The sequence below is a fragment of the Euprymna scolopes genome, chromosome 12, assembly GCF_053919585.1.
Source record: "Euprymna scolopes isolate OS-2025 chromosome 12, ASM5391958v1, whole genome shotgun sequence".
NCBI lineage: Eukaryota > Metazoa > Mollusca > Cephalopoda > Sepiida > Sepiolidae > Euprymna > Euprymna scolopes.
This window is the reverse complement of record NC_136493.1, coordinates 6,814,993-6,832,947: the sequence shown is the minus strand read 5'-3', so window position 1 is coordinate 6,832,947 and position 17,955 is coordinate 6,814,993. Positions and strand designations below refer to the sequence as shown.

Sequence of the window (17,955 nt, the reverse complement as noted above, 5' to 3'; positions counted from 1 at the left end):
AATTCTTTGAACTGTTTATTTATTTATTTTTTTAATTCTAAGGGTTAATTTTTTGCTTCGACACCGGTCACAAAGTATGACGGAACACACTCAGAACGAGGCTGAAACTTCAGACCCTATCCGTTCATATTATTCCTGTTATTGTGTTTTTAATAAAAAAAAAAAGGGCGGGTACTTCACGGGGAACGTGGACTCTGTGTAAACTGTTTTTTTAATGGCTGGTCCCTGAAATGCGCGAAAGGTTTTCTTTCACTTTCTTCGTATATATCTCGTAGACTTTTTGGCAAATGTGTATTTCAGCGGCGTAAATTATTTGACAGACAAAAATTTATAAAAATTATTTATTTTTATATAAAATACATTATTTGACCTTAAGGCTGAAATAAAGCCCGAAAAAATTTAATTTTTTGTTGTTTTTTTCAACATTTTTTATTAGACTAAATGTACAGCAATCGAGTCCGCCATCTTGTTTTGAAATTTTTACATTGCTAAGGCTTGCCAGAGCTTAAAAAAGGCCTTAGAAAGGCCAAAATTTAAAACAAGATGGCGGCCTCCGTTGTTGTACATTTAGTCTAATAAAAATTAAATTGTGTTGTGAGTGTAACAGAGAGTGAGAGTGAAGGTATTTGATGTGCCTGGCAGTGTTCTTAGATATGGTTTGGTATCGGAATTTTTTCAATAAATATCTATAATTGATAATCGAAAAAATTCAATGAAAGAAGGAGCAGGCGATTTTTATCAAAGTTAACACCTTATACAGCCTAACATGGAAAGTATATTTGAGAAGTTTTAATACCATATAATAAGAAAGGCTCGGCATATAAAATCAACAGTAGGTTCTTTGATATGTACAGAGGTGTGTTCGAAATGTATGTTTCTGTTTAAAATAATTGAACCATGATACTTGACTTTCATTTTAACTTAAATTCAAGCCATTATAATAACACAAGCAGAAAGGCTAGACATATAAAATCAACAGTAGGTTCTGTACAGTGCAATGAAGACTACAATGTATTGTGGACTAAGTCACTATGGGGAGGCATGTGAGGCTTCCTCCCAGTGCACCGCGATGGGTCCCCAACTAGAGGAATGGAGAGTAGATAATGCATGTGGATGTGTTATCGGCAGCTCCAGTAACTCTTGCTTCTCCTTTTTTGTCCTTCAGTCCTCATTTCCAATGAGTGATGTTTCTGACAAAGGGTGAAGAAAAGGCTGCTTTCCAGGTCAGCAGTACTTTGTGAACAGTAGCCTAAGATGTCGGAAAATCTGTTTCTGTCTATCCTTGTGGTCATATCACTAGCAAGGGTGATGGAGGTAAACGTTTCATGTGGGCTGACATTATCTGCCTGATAATGTTATATATTGGTTATCATTGAAGGCACCATTTACGTTTTCTATATAACATAAGAAGATTCCGTGTGCGTATGATTGTCTCTAATATAAATGGTTGTGTGTGTGATTATCATAAAGGGAATCATGTGTGTGACATGTAATTTCAGAACTTACCTCTGCTTCTTCAAAACGGACCATCTGGAAATTTCTCATCCTGGAGGGAGATTGATACCTGTTTGACGAAGATTTATCATTCCAAGACGATGAATGGGTTTTATAGTTTTTATTTCACTTTCCCCAGAGGTCCTGCAGAAGTGGAAGTGAAATCGGCTTGTGTGGGTTCTTCTTCACACACGTCAGCGTTCGTCTCCCCCCTCCCCAGTTAAGAGGGGGAGACAATGGAAAAACCGTCCGTCTTCTTCAAAGCCCAAATCAAATCTCCCCGATCTAGCCAACCTGACCACGTCACACATACGTAATCTGGTCAGCTGACCTTCGGTTCTGGTAAACGTGTCTACCTCCACGTTTACTCACCTCTCTCTCTCTGTAACAATAGTCAGGGACCCGAACCTTGGATTAAACACTAAGGAGGCTGTCCTATCAGCAGGTGCAAAGTACTGGGGCTGCTGTATTGCCATTTGGTGAATGAATTCTGGACCATACAGTAGTTTCTGGTAGGGCCTCTCGATGCCATACTAGTGGGTAATTATTACGGCTTTACCTTATCATGTGCTACAAAAAAAAAAAATTCTTGTCTTTTTCTCTCTTAGTTTCCCTCTCTGTCCTGCTCCAACCAAGTCTATCGACCTGTTCCACAAATCCCAAAATCTCAACATGACAAATCACGAATAAACCTAGAACTCCATCCTCCAACATAGACCCCTACTACCAGGTCTCCTTCTCCAACATCAGGGGTCTACGTTCCAACCTTCCCGAGGTTAAAACACAATTACAGGAGACGAAACCAGACATATTCTTTCTAAGTGAAACTGGCATAGGGCCAACCACTTCCCTAGACGAATTCATAATTAAAGGATACTCTAACTTAACATCTAAATCTGACCCCCAAGATCGCCATAGACATGGAATATGTGCCTACATTAAAGATGGCTTTCCATGTGGTTGGGATATCTCCAGAGAAGACCCTAATTTACCTTATATGTGCTTTCGGGTTGCACTAGCTTATACCACTGCATTTATATTTGCCCTCCAGCGCCCCCACAACAGTGGAGTTACTATCTTTAAGAGCATATCTGAGAAAATTGACCACATCCTGTCTGCTCATCCTTCAGCTAACATTCACATCTGTGGTGACTTCAATGTCCATAATGTGGAATGGCTGACCCATTCAAATAAGACCAATGACGAGGGGAGGTTCTTTCATGATTTTGCCACTGCCTATGACCTCACTCAGATTGTTCACGAACCCACCCATGTGCCCGATACTACCGGTCAGTATGCAAGCCTTCTAGACGTTTTCCTCACAACTTCCCCTGAACTATGTTCATGTTCCATTCTATCTCCTCTGACCACTCCATTGTAGCAGTTAAGATAAATATGAAATGTAATGTCTTCAGACGTACCTCTCCACCGTACTGTATATCGATACTCTATGACTGACTGGGATAGCTTCCGTACATTCATATCTGATCTACCTCTGCATTCCATGTTTAAAAAGGATGTGTCCTCTATAGTATCAGACCTGACCAAATGGTTAATTGTAGGCATAGACCGATTCATACCATCCAAAGAATTCCAACAAAAACCTAACAGCCAGCCATGGTTCTCCCCAGAATGTGCTGCTGCCTTCGCGCACAGAAATCACTTTTTCCATAGCTACCAAGGTAATAGATGTACTGAGACTAAAGCTGCTTTCAGGACTGCCAGCAACCACTGTAAAAAAGTAATAAAAAATGCAAGAGAGTGTTGTATCCCAACTATCATCAATGGACCCGAGGTCATCTCGTCAGCATCAGACAAGGCCAAACTCTTTGCCAAGAACTTCGCAGCTAATTCTACCCTATGCGACAAAGGCCATCAACTCCCCATATTTCCTATTATAACAGAAAACACGCTATGCAACATACAAATATCTGTGCGTAAGGTCGCCAAGCTAATCAAGAACCTTGATTCCAGTAAAGCAACTGGCCCTGACAGCATTTCAGTTATAGTGCTGAAAAAGCTCAAACCAGAACTTGCCCCCATATTTACAAAACTGTTTAAGCATTCCTTAGGAGAAGTGCTTTCCAACACCCTGGAAAACCTCATCAGTATGCCCTGTATTTAAGAATTCAGGTGAAAAGTCATCTCTCTCTCAGTACAGACCAATAAGTCTCCTGTTTGTCATGAGTAAGTTGTTGGAATCCATATTAAATAAAGAAATAGTCAACCACCTCAACAGAAACAACCTTCTTAATGACATGCAATATGGTTTCCACTCCGCATGATCTACAGCAGATGTGCTAACGGTTATATTTCATAGGATTAGTGAATCTCTTGACAAAGGTTTCCTTTTCAGGACAATTGCTCTTGACATATCAAAGGCCTTCGATAGGGTATAGCATAAGGGCCTGCTTCACAAGATTTCCAGCTACGGTATCACTAGTAATGTTTTCTCAATCATTAAATCATTTCTCTTCCATAGGTTCATAAGAGTAGTGGTTGATGGGCAGAAATCAGAGGCCCACAGTATTAATGCTGGAGTCTCTCAGGGGTCCATCCTGGGCCCAACTCTCTTCCTGATCTACATCAATGATCTCCCAAAACACATACTTAAATCATTCGTTGACATCTATGACAAGGTTCTCTCAAATTCTCTCTCTTCTGATCTTGAGCGCATGGTATAGTGGGGGAAGAGGTGGCTAGTTACCTTTAATGCATCTAAAACCAAGCTTTACATCATCAACACTCTGATCCCCATCTGGCATCAATTGAAATGGATGGCTCTTGTCTTAGGAAGGCTCCATGTTTTGACAAACTTCTGGGTTTGACCTTTACTCCTGATCTTAAATGGAACACATACATCAAGTCTGTTACCAAGGACGCTGGGAAAATGGTGGGATCCTTCTACCGCTCCAGAAGATATCTCACTACTGATGCAATTTTCTATCTATATAAAAGCCAAGTACGTCCAAGGATGGAGTACTGCTGCCACATCTTGGCAGGAGCTGCAAAAAACAGCCTATCCTGCCTTGACAGAATACAAAATAGACTTCGAAGGTTAGTGGGGGATGTCCTTTTCTCTTCCCTGCAGCCTCTCTCCCACAGAAGAGACGTTGCGAGCCTGTCTTTATTTTATCGTTATTTCCATGGCAAGTGCTCGTCTGAGCTCCCATCTCTGGTCCCCCCTTGCCAATCTTTCACGAGAAACACCCGTCTGGCTGAACTACTGTCAATAATTTTCCCCACTCTTTATCTGTGCCTAAATCCAAACCTAGATTCCATGAGCAGAGCTTCTTTCTCAGAAGTGCACGACCGTGGAACTCTCTTCTGTTTGCCTGTTTCCCACCTGACTACAACTTGGATGTCTTCAAGTTCAACATAAACAAATTCCTGACAAACCGCCCTCTTAAGTAAGGCACTCTATCAAATCTCCAATACTAATGATTCCTACAATGCTATCTCATTGATTACTGTACACGCAATAACCCTTATCCCTGAGTGGCCTCTGGGCCTTGATAAGTGGTGACCTCCATGTAAAAAAAAAAGCAAACAATCGATTTGATTGACAACCGATTTTGATGACAATAAGACATAAGAGAATGGGAAAAATTTGTTGATCACCATTTAATCCCGGACAATATTGGGTATCTCTGCTAGTTTGCTATTATTATAATTTTTTTCTTAAATGTGGTTTTGTTATTTAAGTACTGCTTCTTTTGGTTTTCTTTTATTTGCATTTTAATTTTATGTACAAAAATTATTTCTCCTTTTTTTGCAGGGAGTTAATTATGCTTTTGGAATTGTGGGGATCCCTGTTGTTGAAGTGGCCGTGGCTATGCAAGCGGAAGGCATCAAATTTGTGGCAATGCGGAACGAACAAGCCGTGAGTTGACTTGAATAATTTGCACATTTTGTTTTTTCATCTTTGAACTTCTGTAGCATTATGGTGGATCAATTCTTTGAGATTATCCAATGGCGGCTCGTCACATCAACAGTCTTGTTGTGTTGATGACACATTACTGCAGTTCATTTTTTTCTGCTTTTCTTATTTGTACATTAGTGCTATCAGATCAGGCTGTGTAAAGATACTGGCTTCCTGACCTAAAATGCACCAAGCATTGATGTTATTATTTTTATTTTTCTTATACAAAACTCAATCATGTTCTGCAAAGTCAAAAACAACAATTTTCCTCTACAAAACAACAAAACACATCACATAAATATTTGAAGATATAAAGCACGTGAAGCATTAAAACTTTTACTCAAATGACCAGATTAGGCATTAAATAATCTGAAAAGGGTTGATATGCCATAAAACAAATCTTTTTGTACATCTGTTGTGATGCATGTTGAGTTTCTTTTCATTTTGGAAATTTTTTTTTTACAGTGTGAATGTATACAGACCTTGATATTTTCCCTTACCTCTTTTCCATAAAGGAGAAGAACAGTTGTTCTAAACACAACTGCCCTCTTTCATGGTTCATAAAAGAGAAAGATTTTATTAGCTTATCTGCTATGCAGCAATTTCCTGTCTGTAATACATCATGAGGCATCTGGTAACCATGTCATAAATTCTGTTATTATTTTTATGCACTTACATCTAATCCATTGTACACTTTTAATGAAAGTTTGTTGAGCGAATCTGTTCTATCTATAGCAGCTTATCACATCAACAGCTGTTACGTTGATGACATGTAGCAGTGGACTTGAGTATTAGTGGTTAAACCATAGAAGTTTATTTTTGGATGCATTAAAGGTAACTAGCCATTTTTTATCCTATTGTACGGCATGCTCCGAATCGGAAAGATCCTAGTTATTACTGGCCTTTTGAAGTGTTACCATAGATTTTTTTTTTATACAGGCATCACCACATTATCAAGGCCAAGAGGCCACTCAAGGATAAGGGCTAAAGAGTGTACAGTAGAAATTGGACAATATAGTAATCATTAGTAATGAAAATTTGGTAAATTTGATAACTTATATGGAACGGCTCATCAAGAACTTATTTACGTTAGACTTGAACACAACTATATTGTAGTCAGCCGGAAAGCAGGAAAACGGAAGACAATTCCACAGGCGTGCAGTTCTAAGAGAGAAGCTTTGTTCATGGAATCTACGTTTAGGTTTAGGCACAGATAAAGAGTGGGGGGAATTATTGATAGTGCTTTCAGCTAGACGAGTGTTTCTTGTGAAAGTTAGGCGAGGGGGGACCATAGACTGAAGCTCAGTCGAACACTTTCCATGAAAATAACGATACATCAGAGACAAGCTTGCAACATCTCTTCTGTGAGATAGAGGTTGCAGGGAAGAGAAAAGAATATCTCCTACGAGGCTACGAAGTCTATTTTGAACTCTATCAAGGCAGGACAAGTCCTTTCTAGCAGTGAGATATCTACCGGATTGATAGAAAGATCCCACCATTTTTCCAGCGGCCTTGGCAACAGATTTGATGTACGTGTTCCATTTAAGATCAGGAGTAATGGTAACATTGTCTGGAAAAATGTTGATGAAAGATCTCAGAATGTGATTTGGAAGATCGTTGATGAAAATCAGGAATAGAGATGGGACCAGGATGCGTCCTTGAGGCACACCAATGTTAATACCGTGTGCTTCAGAATTTTGCCCATCAACGACTATTTTAATAAACCTATCAGAGAAAAAAGATTTGATGGCTGAGAGAGCTTGTAAAGGAGCCACATGCCAAAACCTATCAAATGCTTTCGATATGTCAAGATGTATAAAGAGCGCGTATGAGCACATGAGAAAATATCAGTAGAAGCTGTAGGATAGCTGCCTTGCAAGGATATTAGCAGCAGTAGCTGAAAAAAAATGCACATATGCAAATTAGGAAGTGTGTACAAGCTGCCGTTATAAAAGAAAAAAAAAAGGGGGGCACCACGTGGTTAGGGAGAAACAAAGTCGGCACTGAAGGAGATGGACATGTAAAGTGAAGGCAAGAATGAGCCGGCTGTAGCCAGCATGCGATCAGATGAAGCAAAAACGCAAGCCAGGTGAGATGAACATGTGGCAGCAAGAGAGTGTTGAGATGGGGAGAAAGAAAGAAAAGCCAACACAGATTTATTTTGTTTGTTTGTTCTTTTTCGACAGTGCCAGAAGGCGTGGGGGTCTGAGAGAGGTTTGAACTGTGACGAACACGGGTTGGGCGTAACGGTCACGTTACAAAGAATTATTGCTCGAGTTTGTGTATCAATACTATCAAAAACATAATCAATTATTGTACAGTCCTGTGTTGAGGAGAATAATATAGAAAGGTAACTAACAAAATACTATATGGTTAGTCGAAAGTATATGCAGGCCTGACCTTTGATTATGTTTTCTAGTTAAAGAATGTTATGGATATGGAATGTTTATCTAAGTATTTATGATAAAGTAGAAAATACAAGACTACATTGAAATAATTTTGGATTGAAGAGTTTAAATTAATTTCTTATAGTGTTAGTATATCTGAGGATACCATTTGGAGGCACGGTTTTACATTTTCAAGGTTTATTCAAAGTCTGCAAATAATTGTGAAGGGAGCCTCTCCTGATGCAACCCTGTATATAAGTTGGATACATTTTAAGATGGAAAGGTACCACTCAGAGCATTCATTTTTGTCTTGAGAGAATATAAAATCAACTAAACAATCTAGTGGGAAGTGTTTTTTCTCTTTTGTACAGTTCCTTTTTAACAAAAGATATCTTGCTAATCTTTCTGTATCTTGATGCTTTATTCATCCTATCCTCCATAGAGGAAGGGAGCATCAGTCTCAAGCAGGACTGCTTTTTTGTAGTTTATAAAAAGAGAAAGATTTTATCAGCTTAACCGCTGTGTAGCAATTTCCTGTCTATGACATCCTCAACAACTTTGGCAATGATTAAAATTACTAGAAGTCACGGATCTCATTCAACACCGAGACAAATATACTAACAGTATTTAATAATCAACAAGAAACTACATAAATAAATTATAAAATAAGAAAATTTAAATTAAAAATAAAAATAATTCGCCCCTAACCATCCCTGCACCCACCTCTATAACTAATAAAGAAAAAAAACTATAAATACATCAAACCTCAAAGAAAAGAAAAACGATGACAACAAAAATCGCTCCTGATGATAATCAGATTCACCAATAAAAGGCACTTGAGTAGAATATGGCTGAATAAAATCTTTTAGGCGCCCTTTTATACAACATGCCAGCAGAAATAAAAAAGTCTGCTCAGCGAATGGAAAAAATATCCAGAAAAATCAGAAAAAAGAATAACTCTATCGTGTTCAATCAGGCGTGCTTGAATAATGACTTGCTGCCAAAATATATATATATATTTATATATATATATACTTTAATGGTGAATATGGTGAATGCTCTAACGAACTGCAAACACTTGTACCTCCTCGACGTAACTACCCCCGACAAACCCGACAAGCCACTCAGTCTCACCCCTTTACAGTAGAGATCCCTAGGTGCAAGAAAGCCTTTTACTCCAATAGTTTCTTCCCCAGAACTGCAGGTCGTTGGAACTCCCTTCCGGGTTTCTGTTTTCCCAACTGTACTGATATGCAGAAGTTCAAGTGTAATGTGAACAAACATCTTTCTACTCATCTCCCTTCATAATGACCCTGCTAATTAAGTCCCTGATAGTAGCCCCCTGCTTCAAAGTGGCACTGTGCCTTGTTTGGGGTGAAAATTAAATTAAAAAAAAATATATATATATAATATATATATACCATTTTGATTACCTTGGTAAACTTATTGTAATTTTTATATATATATATAATATATATAATTTATATAATTTATATATATATATATATATATATATATATATATATATATATAATGAAGCATAAAACTGAGTGTTGACAATCACCAAGAAAGTTCTTTTGAATATTTTTGTCAAATTTAAAGGGAAAAGAAAGAGAAGAAGAAGAAGATGGAGAGACAAAACTAACCAGCAGATCGATTTTAAAATAAAGAATCGATAGAGACCACTAGGCATACAAGCCAAACGTCAGGGAATAGATAAGACAGTTTTGAAGAAGACATATCATAATGTTATTTCTAAAAAAGACTGAGACTAGCAACACCAAGTCTATGAAAGAGGTGGAAGAGAAAAACGAAGAGTGAGAAGCAAAAAGTACAAAAAGGATCTAATGATTTAACAAGAAAGAAAAAAAAGTTACAGTTGATTTCTCCTTGCAGTTGAGAAGACGAAAACCGTAATTTTGTCATGAAATTTTTCATATGATTTCTTTTTATTCCAGGCTTCTTATGCAGCCAGTGCTATTGGATACTTAACGAGAAGGTAAGAGTAATTTTTATGATTTCTTTTATACTAGCATTTCAGCCCGGCGTTGCCCAGGTGTTTGGAGGTGTGTGTTGAGAAAAAAAAAAAAGTGGTAGTAGGAAGGCAGGCTCGAACCCGTACCACAAAGGAGGAAAAGAACGGGAAAAAACATGACGTCTTTGCTGTTACGACCACCGATAACCGGAAGTGACGTAGGTTTAAATTAAGGCTAGACAATCGAAAAAAGGGGATGACTTTCGAAAATATCGGCGAAAAAAGCGACCTCTCCCTGTTGAAAAGTGCCCAGTTGAGGGTGAAGAAATTAATGTTTTTAGCCAACTTTTCGGTATTTGTCGTCTGAAGGGTTGAGCTTCAAAACGATACTGATCTTGTAAAAATCCGCCACCTCTGTCAAATGTTTTAGGCAGACATACAAACATACATACATTTATATATTGGTAGCTCAAATTTTCGACCCAAACTGATTAAAAATCTTGCCTTATCTCTGAATACCCTTTATGTAAAATTTCAAATGTTTAGACTAGAACTTGTCTGAGTAATTTGGTAGAGACCGCAGAGGTCAAATATTTTAAACTTTGACCCCTATTATGACCCCTAAACATTTATTGTTTTAGGCTCAAATAAAATTATTAAGTTAGATCCATGTCCAAAGAACCTATATCTAAAATTTCGAGTGTTTAAACCCAAAATTGGTGGAGGAGTTTAGTAGAGTTCTCAAAGGTTAAATCGTTGAACTTTGATCCCTTAACAGCCAAATTTCTAGCTGAAAATGGATTAGAAAGATTTTTCCAAATCTCAGTACCATGTATATCAAATTTCAAGGCTGTAGACTTAAAATTGACAGTTATTGCATAGGGACATGTGCACAGAAACACACACACACATGTTCACTTTTATACATATATATATATATATATATATATATATACTAGCAAAAGTATCCATCGTTGATTGGGTTCAAAAACAGCCTACAGAAAATGGACTCTGATTTATGAAAGTATGATAGGTTATGAAAAGGAAGTGTTGTAAAGAAATAGCTTCGAATTTGAGAGTATCAAAACCAAAGCAAAATATGATGAAAGTAAAAATAAAATAGATAAACCCCATAATTTATTATACCATACCTGTTCACACAGAAACACTTATCACAATATTCTGTGGATCTATATTAAAAAACCTTGTTAAACTTTGTGACATATTTCAATTCTATGGAGGTCAGGTGCGAACGAACACCCCATAATTTTATTATACCATATTTCTTCAAACTGAAACATAATTATCAAAGTATACTTACGCAGATAGATATGAAAAGTCTTTTATTAATAGTTTGTGCCTATTTCCATTCTATGGAGGCCAGGCGCGAACGCAGACCCCACAATTTTATTATACCATCCCTATTTAAGTTAAAACATACTTATCAAAGTATTATTATGTACATCTATATCAAAAACACTTGTAAACGTTTTTTTTTAATTTTTTATTTCCATACTTTGTGGATCAGGCGTGTACGCAGACCCCACAATTTTAATGAATCATCATTATGCCAGATCAAACATACCCATTCCTGTGTCTCAAAACATCTTCTATCATTATATGTAATCAGTTTTTTATAATAGTCAACCATATAGGAGCCTATTCATGACCAGACACACACACACACGTTCAGCTTCATATTATAGATATATATGAAAGTCACTTTGTATGAGTTCTTTTCCCATAGGTTCTGAAACAGCTGAGCCTATCTTTTTGCAAATTTCATACAAAACTAATTTATCTGTCTGGCAGTTTTCTTAGATATATTTTAGTACAGAAATTCATTTGATATGTATTGAAAATCGAAAAAAATCGATTATAAAAATAGTCTTTCCCTCTTATAGATAAAAAAGAAGAATTTTTATCAGGGAATATTTTATATTACATTGGCCAAGGGAAATAATAAAATATAAGCAAATCATTTTTGAAAATCGAAAAAATTCGCTCTTAAAAATAGTTTTTCTATCTTATAGTTAAAAAAGAAGAATCTTTGCAGGGAATAGTTTCCATTACACCGGACAAGAGAAATAATAAAATCTCAGCAAATCATTTCTTCTTAAAAAAAAAAACATTTATTATCATCTAGCAATGTAGCTCAGTGGTAGAACTTTTTAAATCATTATTATATATTGGGTTAAATATAATATAATAATAAATACGAAATCTGCATTAATCAAAATATCATATTTAAGCATATTTTACGACTGGGCAATGCTGGGTGGCCTGCTAGTCTATATATATATATATATATATATATATATATATATATATATATAATGGGAGTTAAGATTTTGAAAATTATAATTTACAACATGCATCGTTTGTACAAAAGGAATACTGCTGCCATATCTGGCCAGGAGCTGCTAAAAACAGCCTATCCTGCCTTGACAGAGTACAAAATAGACTTTGTGGCTTAGTGGGGGATGCCCTTTTCTCTTCCCTCCAACCTCTCTCCCACAGAAGAGACGTTGCGAGCCTATCCTTGTTTTATCGTTATTTCCGTGGCAGGTGCTCGTCTGAACTCCAATCTCTGCCCCCCCCCCTCGCCAATCTTTCACGAAAAACACCCGTCTGGCTGAATCCACTGTCAAAAATTTTCCCCACTCTTTATCTGTGCCTAAATCAAAACATAGATTCCATGAACAAAGCTTCTTTCTTAGAACTGCACGCCTGTAGAACTCTGTTCCGTCTGCCTGCTTCCCACCTGACTACAACCTAGATGTCTTCAAATCCAATGTAAACAAATTCCTAATAAACCACCACCTCAAGTAAACACTTCAATAAATCTCCACACTAACGTACTGTACTTGCAATAACCCTTATCCCTGAGTGGCTTCCGGGCCTTGATAAGTGGTGACCACCGTGTAAAAAAAAAAAAAATAGTGTAAGACCCTAATGCTAAAATCACTGCATATATATATGTGTGTGTGTGTGTGTGTGTATGTGAAAAGTGTGAAGGCTATTTTCCTGATGTGCATACAGTGTGTAGAACTTGCTGCCGTACAACAGCATGCTCAGGATGCAAGCTTTATACATCGATACTTCGATCTTGATTGTTAATTCCCTGTTCTCCAACACACTTATCTAGCCAATAAACATAAAACTAATTTTTTTTGGTATATCTCTGTATGGTGTACCAGGAAAATATATTTGCTAAAGAATAAAAATAATATTAAATATGTTTAATATGTTTGTACCTGTATTAAATGCTATTTTGTTAATATTAAACTGTATTTTTTATTAATATTGTTTCTAGTAATTTTAATCTCAGTGTGCAATTTTTTGGTACTTAATTTTAGTGTTCGTGGTTAATATATTTCTTTTTTTCGGTTGACTTCCATTTATTTTATTATGACGAATAATATGGTGTTGAATGGCACTATTTTCTGATAAGTGATATGAGAGACATCTGGGGAGGGTCGCCATTGTATAGCCAATATATATACTATGTGAATTCGTAGATTGGTTAGGAAGATATTCTTCGAATGGACAGGAGCATTTGTATATTACATTTGTTTCGTTCACTGTGAAATTAATAGTATTATTGTTTTTAATTTAATTATTAAGTTAAAAGTTTTAATTTATTTATATATATATATATATATATATATATATATATATATATATATATATATATATATATATATATAGTGGAGATGGTAATTAATAAAAACTGAAGAAAGTGCTCAATACTGTTGTAGAGCAAATATGCGTTTTATTTTTTATTACCGTGTCTTTCTGTTAAGTTACATTATTGTTTCGGCTACTCGGCCGGTTTTTTTTTTTTTTTTTTTTGGCTGTCTGTAGCGTCCTCAGACTTTTACAGAACATTTCTGTAAAAGTCTGAGGACGCTACAGACAGCCCAAAAAACGGCCGAGTAGCCGAAACAATAATGTAACTTAACAGAAAGACACGGTAAAAAAAAATAAAACGTATATATATATATATATATATATGTTGGGACGATTAATCGGAATCGAAAAAATCGGAAGATTTGGGGGGTATCAGAACGGGAAAAATTGATGTCTATTTTCCGATGCCAAAATGATTCTTTTAATTGTCTTTTTTTATTTGATTTTGTTAAAAGCAAACTCTTTCATTGCTGGTAATAATGATAAAATAATTAATATTTATTGATTTTAAAGATAAAATCGATAGATCGTCCTCCACAAGTGTATTTTTACGTTCACGAAAATATCTGCATATTTAACATTTGTGTTTTTATAAAAATCGGGGGAAATAACAATTTTATAGTTAAATAATTAGAGATTTATAAAGAATCGGAATCGGTAATTGTATCAGAATCGGGTGAAAAATATTGGAATCGTCCTATCACCAGTGTATATATATATATATATATATATGTGTGTGTGTGTGTGTGTATGCACAGTTTTACTCTTTATTATAAACATTTTAATTTCTATTTGAGCAATATCATTGTGATTATATTATTGTTGTTATTATTGTTTATATTTATCCCTTTTTCTACACATTTTATTTTTCTCTTTAATACTGCTATTAGTACAAAACCACATTCAATAACAGAAACTACAGTAGCTTATACTTTTGTTTTGAGTTTATAATTTCTTCTGGGCACTATAATATTACGTATTGTTGTCTAAAATGTAATTAAAAAAATACAAACCAGCGATGGTTGGGTTTTGCCCGATGGCTATAGAAAACTGGCTGATAGGTTATTTATTGTCAGTTGAGGAGGATTGCTCTGGTCACGTGTTGCTATGTTTGTGTTCAAGATGATGTTCATTCAATTCGATGCTGTTGCTCGGGATCATGTTCTATTAATTCAACAGTATTACGCATAATCATGTTCTGTCAATTCGACGGTGTCTTTTTGGCAGACATGAGTTCAGTCAGATGTGCGTTGGATTTTCATAATACAAATGTATTTAACCACAAGCTATTTAGGCAGAGAACAGATTATGGAATCTGAGATGCTGAGATTGGGTAGAGATTTGATACTACCTTTTAGTGGAGAAGGTGATGTAGTCGGGTGGATAAATAAGGTAAAATTGGCAGTTAAGCTACAACTTGTGCCAGACCATGCCAGTTTTATTCCGTTTTTTTTACATGAAGATGTGCTTGCCCTCTATCTTGAGATGAGTAATGAAAAAGCCATAGGTCGAACAGAGAGAGAGAGAACACAGTGCCACATAGATTAATTTTTAACCCAAAAATTAATGAGCAAGGACCAGCCAGAATTCACAAAGGAGAAGAGGTTTAGGTGAAACCTTCTAATGCATGCAATGGGGAAGAGCGGTTATTACAGGAGTGCAGTCCCCTAACAACTTGAGTATCGATGGAATGCCACAACATATTTTAGATTTAAGGTTCATGTAGATGATGAGGATGTCGGTGCTGAATCAGAGAGTAATGAAGGTGAACCGGTGTCGATGGCAAAGACTACAGAGAGAACGCAATATGAAATGATCTTTAATGATCATCGAGGTGTGTAGTCTAAAATGTAATAAAAAAATAATACAAATAGAAAACGGGCTGATAGGTCATTCGGCGTCAATTGAAGAGGATTGCTCTGGTCGCATGTTGCTACATTTGTGTTCGAGATCGTGTTCTACCAATTCGACAGTGTTGCACAGGATCAAGTTTATTCAATTCAACGGCGTTGCTCGGGATCGTGTTCTATCAATTGGACGGTGTCTCTTTGGCAAACTTTTCATAATTCCAATGTACTTAACTACAAATACGTTTACACTATTTTATAGATTTTTCATTTTAAACTTGTGTTGTTTTTATATGTTGTATCTTCGTATGCTTCTTCTTTTTTATTGATGTTATTGCATGTAGTCACTTTTTATGCAGTATTATTGTCAATCGCTTATTCTTTAGAGGACAAATGACTCTATTTCTGCAGTTGCATAGTTGGATGCTATTTCTGGCGCTATTATTTTTTGCATTGGTTTTATAAAAAGTTTTAATTATCAGATATCAAATTACTTTCACGGTACTTATTGCAGGACCTATGATGCAGAATTGGGTTTAATAATCAATTATAATAAACTCATATTCCTGTCTGTTTGTTCACAATTTAATTAATAAGTACAAAAGATAAATTAATGTTCATATTGAAAATTGGCTTTTGTACAGCATGATTTCTATATATACTATTTATTCCAAAGAAATCTACATTCAATGAGTAATCTAATTTGCATATTGCATTAAAGAAAATCTATTTTAATAATTAGCTGATCTACCCATTTTAAGAATAATAGACTTACCCAGAGACTATAAATATAATTACATCTAAATATCGATGTAGCAATCCGTGGCAGTTATGGCTCCTGAATCATGAAGTGTACTTCTGTAACATAATTTTGCTAATACGTTTTTTGCTTAATATGCCATTGTGTTTGTCTTGATTATTATCGGCTTGTAAGGTTACAACAAAAATAAAATAAATTCAACTGAAAAAACCTTTCTTGCATAATTCCAATATTTTATGGTGATACAAGATATTTTGATAATGTTACCCAAAGATATTTAATAATGATTAACAAATGTAAAAGTCAACAATGTAACGGTTGTAATGTATATAAGGAATTACCTGGTTGTACTCGTTCATACTTGAGAGAGATTGGAAAGACAAACTTGATAAAAAGGTGCCTCATGAATTGAACAACAACCAAAAGAAACGTTTTTATGAAGTGTCATCTTCCCTTTTTTTAAGCAACAAGAGCGACCCATTTCTAGACCAGGTTGTGACTTGCAATGAAAACTGGGTTCTTTATGGCAACTGAAGATGCTCAGCTCAGTGGTTAGATGCCAACAAAGCCAGAGTTGCGGAGTCGGATGGTGAAAGTCCGCCTCCGACTCCTTGAATTCCTAGATGGCCAACTCTGACTCCGACTCCTTTGATATCTTAGACTCCGACTCTGACTCCCGACACTGACTCCCGACTCCTTGACCCCAATGTGGAAATCTATTCTGCAGATCATATACCAGCCTCCCACACCTATTCAACATGCATTTTATTATTACTTTTCATGTATATCATTTTTTATGTTTAACATTCATTATATGATGAATATACTCACATATACACTCTATTTATTTTTTTAATGTTAACTCCTAACAAGGCATATCACCACTTGGACGAAAAAGGCCATGTCTAGGAAAGATTATCAAGATGTCGGTTTGTTACATTTAAACTTCTGCATATCAGTATGACCAGGAAAGCAGGTAGCAGGAAGGGAATTCCAAAGTCCAGCTGTTCAAGGGAAGAGACTATTAGAATAGAAAGCTTTTTGGCATCTAGGGACCTCAATAGTGAAGGGGTGAGATCTTATTGCTGAACAGGTTTGTCAGAGATATGGATGGGGTACAAGCGCAACGAGTTCATCAGAACACATTCCATTAAAACATGCACAGAGATGCAACATTGTGACGATAAAACAAGAACTAGAGCTTAGCTGATAAAGTGAGAACGATTAGATTGACAACTCCTTTTTGGAACCTATCAAAGAGGGAGAGACTAGTGGTAGATACACCAGCCGAGATGTGGCAACAATACTCCATGCATGAGAGAATGGTGGCCTTGTAAAGGTACATGATACTCTTAGGTGTGAGTAGTCTTCTAGCTCGATAGAGGGAACCCACCTTCTTTGCAGCAGTCTTTGCAATATCCTCTATGTATTTGTTCCAGTTCATGTTGCCCACTAAGTAAAATATGGTAAAATAGTCCCAAAAAAGGAGTTTGAAGGTAGAATTCTCAGGTTGGGTGTTATTTTTCATCTATATAGGCGGTTCAAGAGGAGTCTTGTAATTGTTAAAGGAGAGCAGCTTAGTTTTCCTAGCATTAAATGTTACCATCCATTTGCGTCCCTATTCAACTATGGTCTGGAGGTCATTTTCTAATGATTCTGCCATTGTCTTAGATTTATGTACATCTGTTCTTCCCTAATGCATATTATAGAGCATTGTATCATCAGCAAATATACCCATCTCGGACACAATATTATCAGGGAGGTCGTTTTTGAATATCAGGAATAATAATGGTCCAAGGATCGACCCCTGAGACACTCCCGCATTAATGTTATGCTGCTTGGATGTATGTCCATCAATGACAACCTGTGTGCTTCTA

The 17,955-nt window shown here is 36.1% G+C and overlaps 1 protein-coding gene across 1 annotated transcript in view; it reads left to right on the top strand.

The window, feature by feature from the left end:
- LOC145291155 (2-hydroxyacyl-CoA lyase 1-like) overlaps positions 1–17,955 on the top strand; it is a 174,026-nt gene that overhangs the window by 5,902 nt on the left and 150,169 nt on the right. The window contains exons 2-3 of the mRNA XM_080136684.1: positions 5,273–5,377; positions 9,762–9,802. Coding sequence (XP_079992810.1) covers positions 5,273–5,377; positions 9,762–9,802 — 146 coding nt within the window. The remainder of the gene's footprint in view (positions 1–5,272; positions 5,378–9,761; positions 9,803–17,955) is intronic.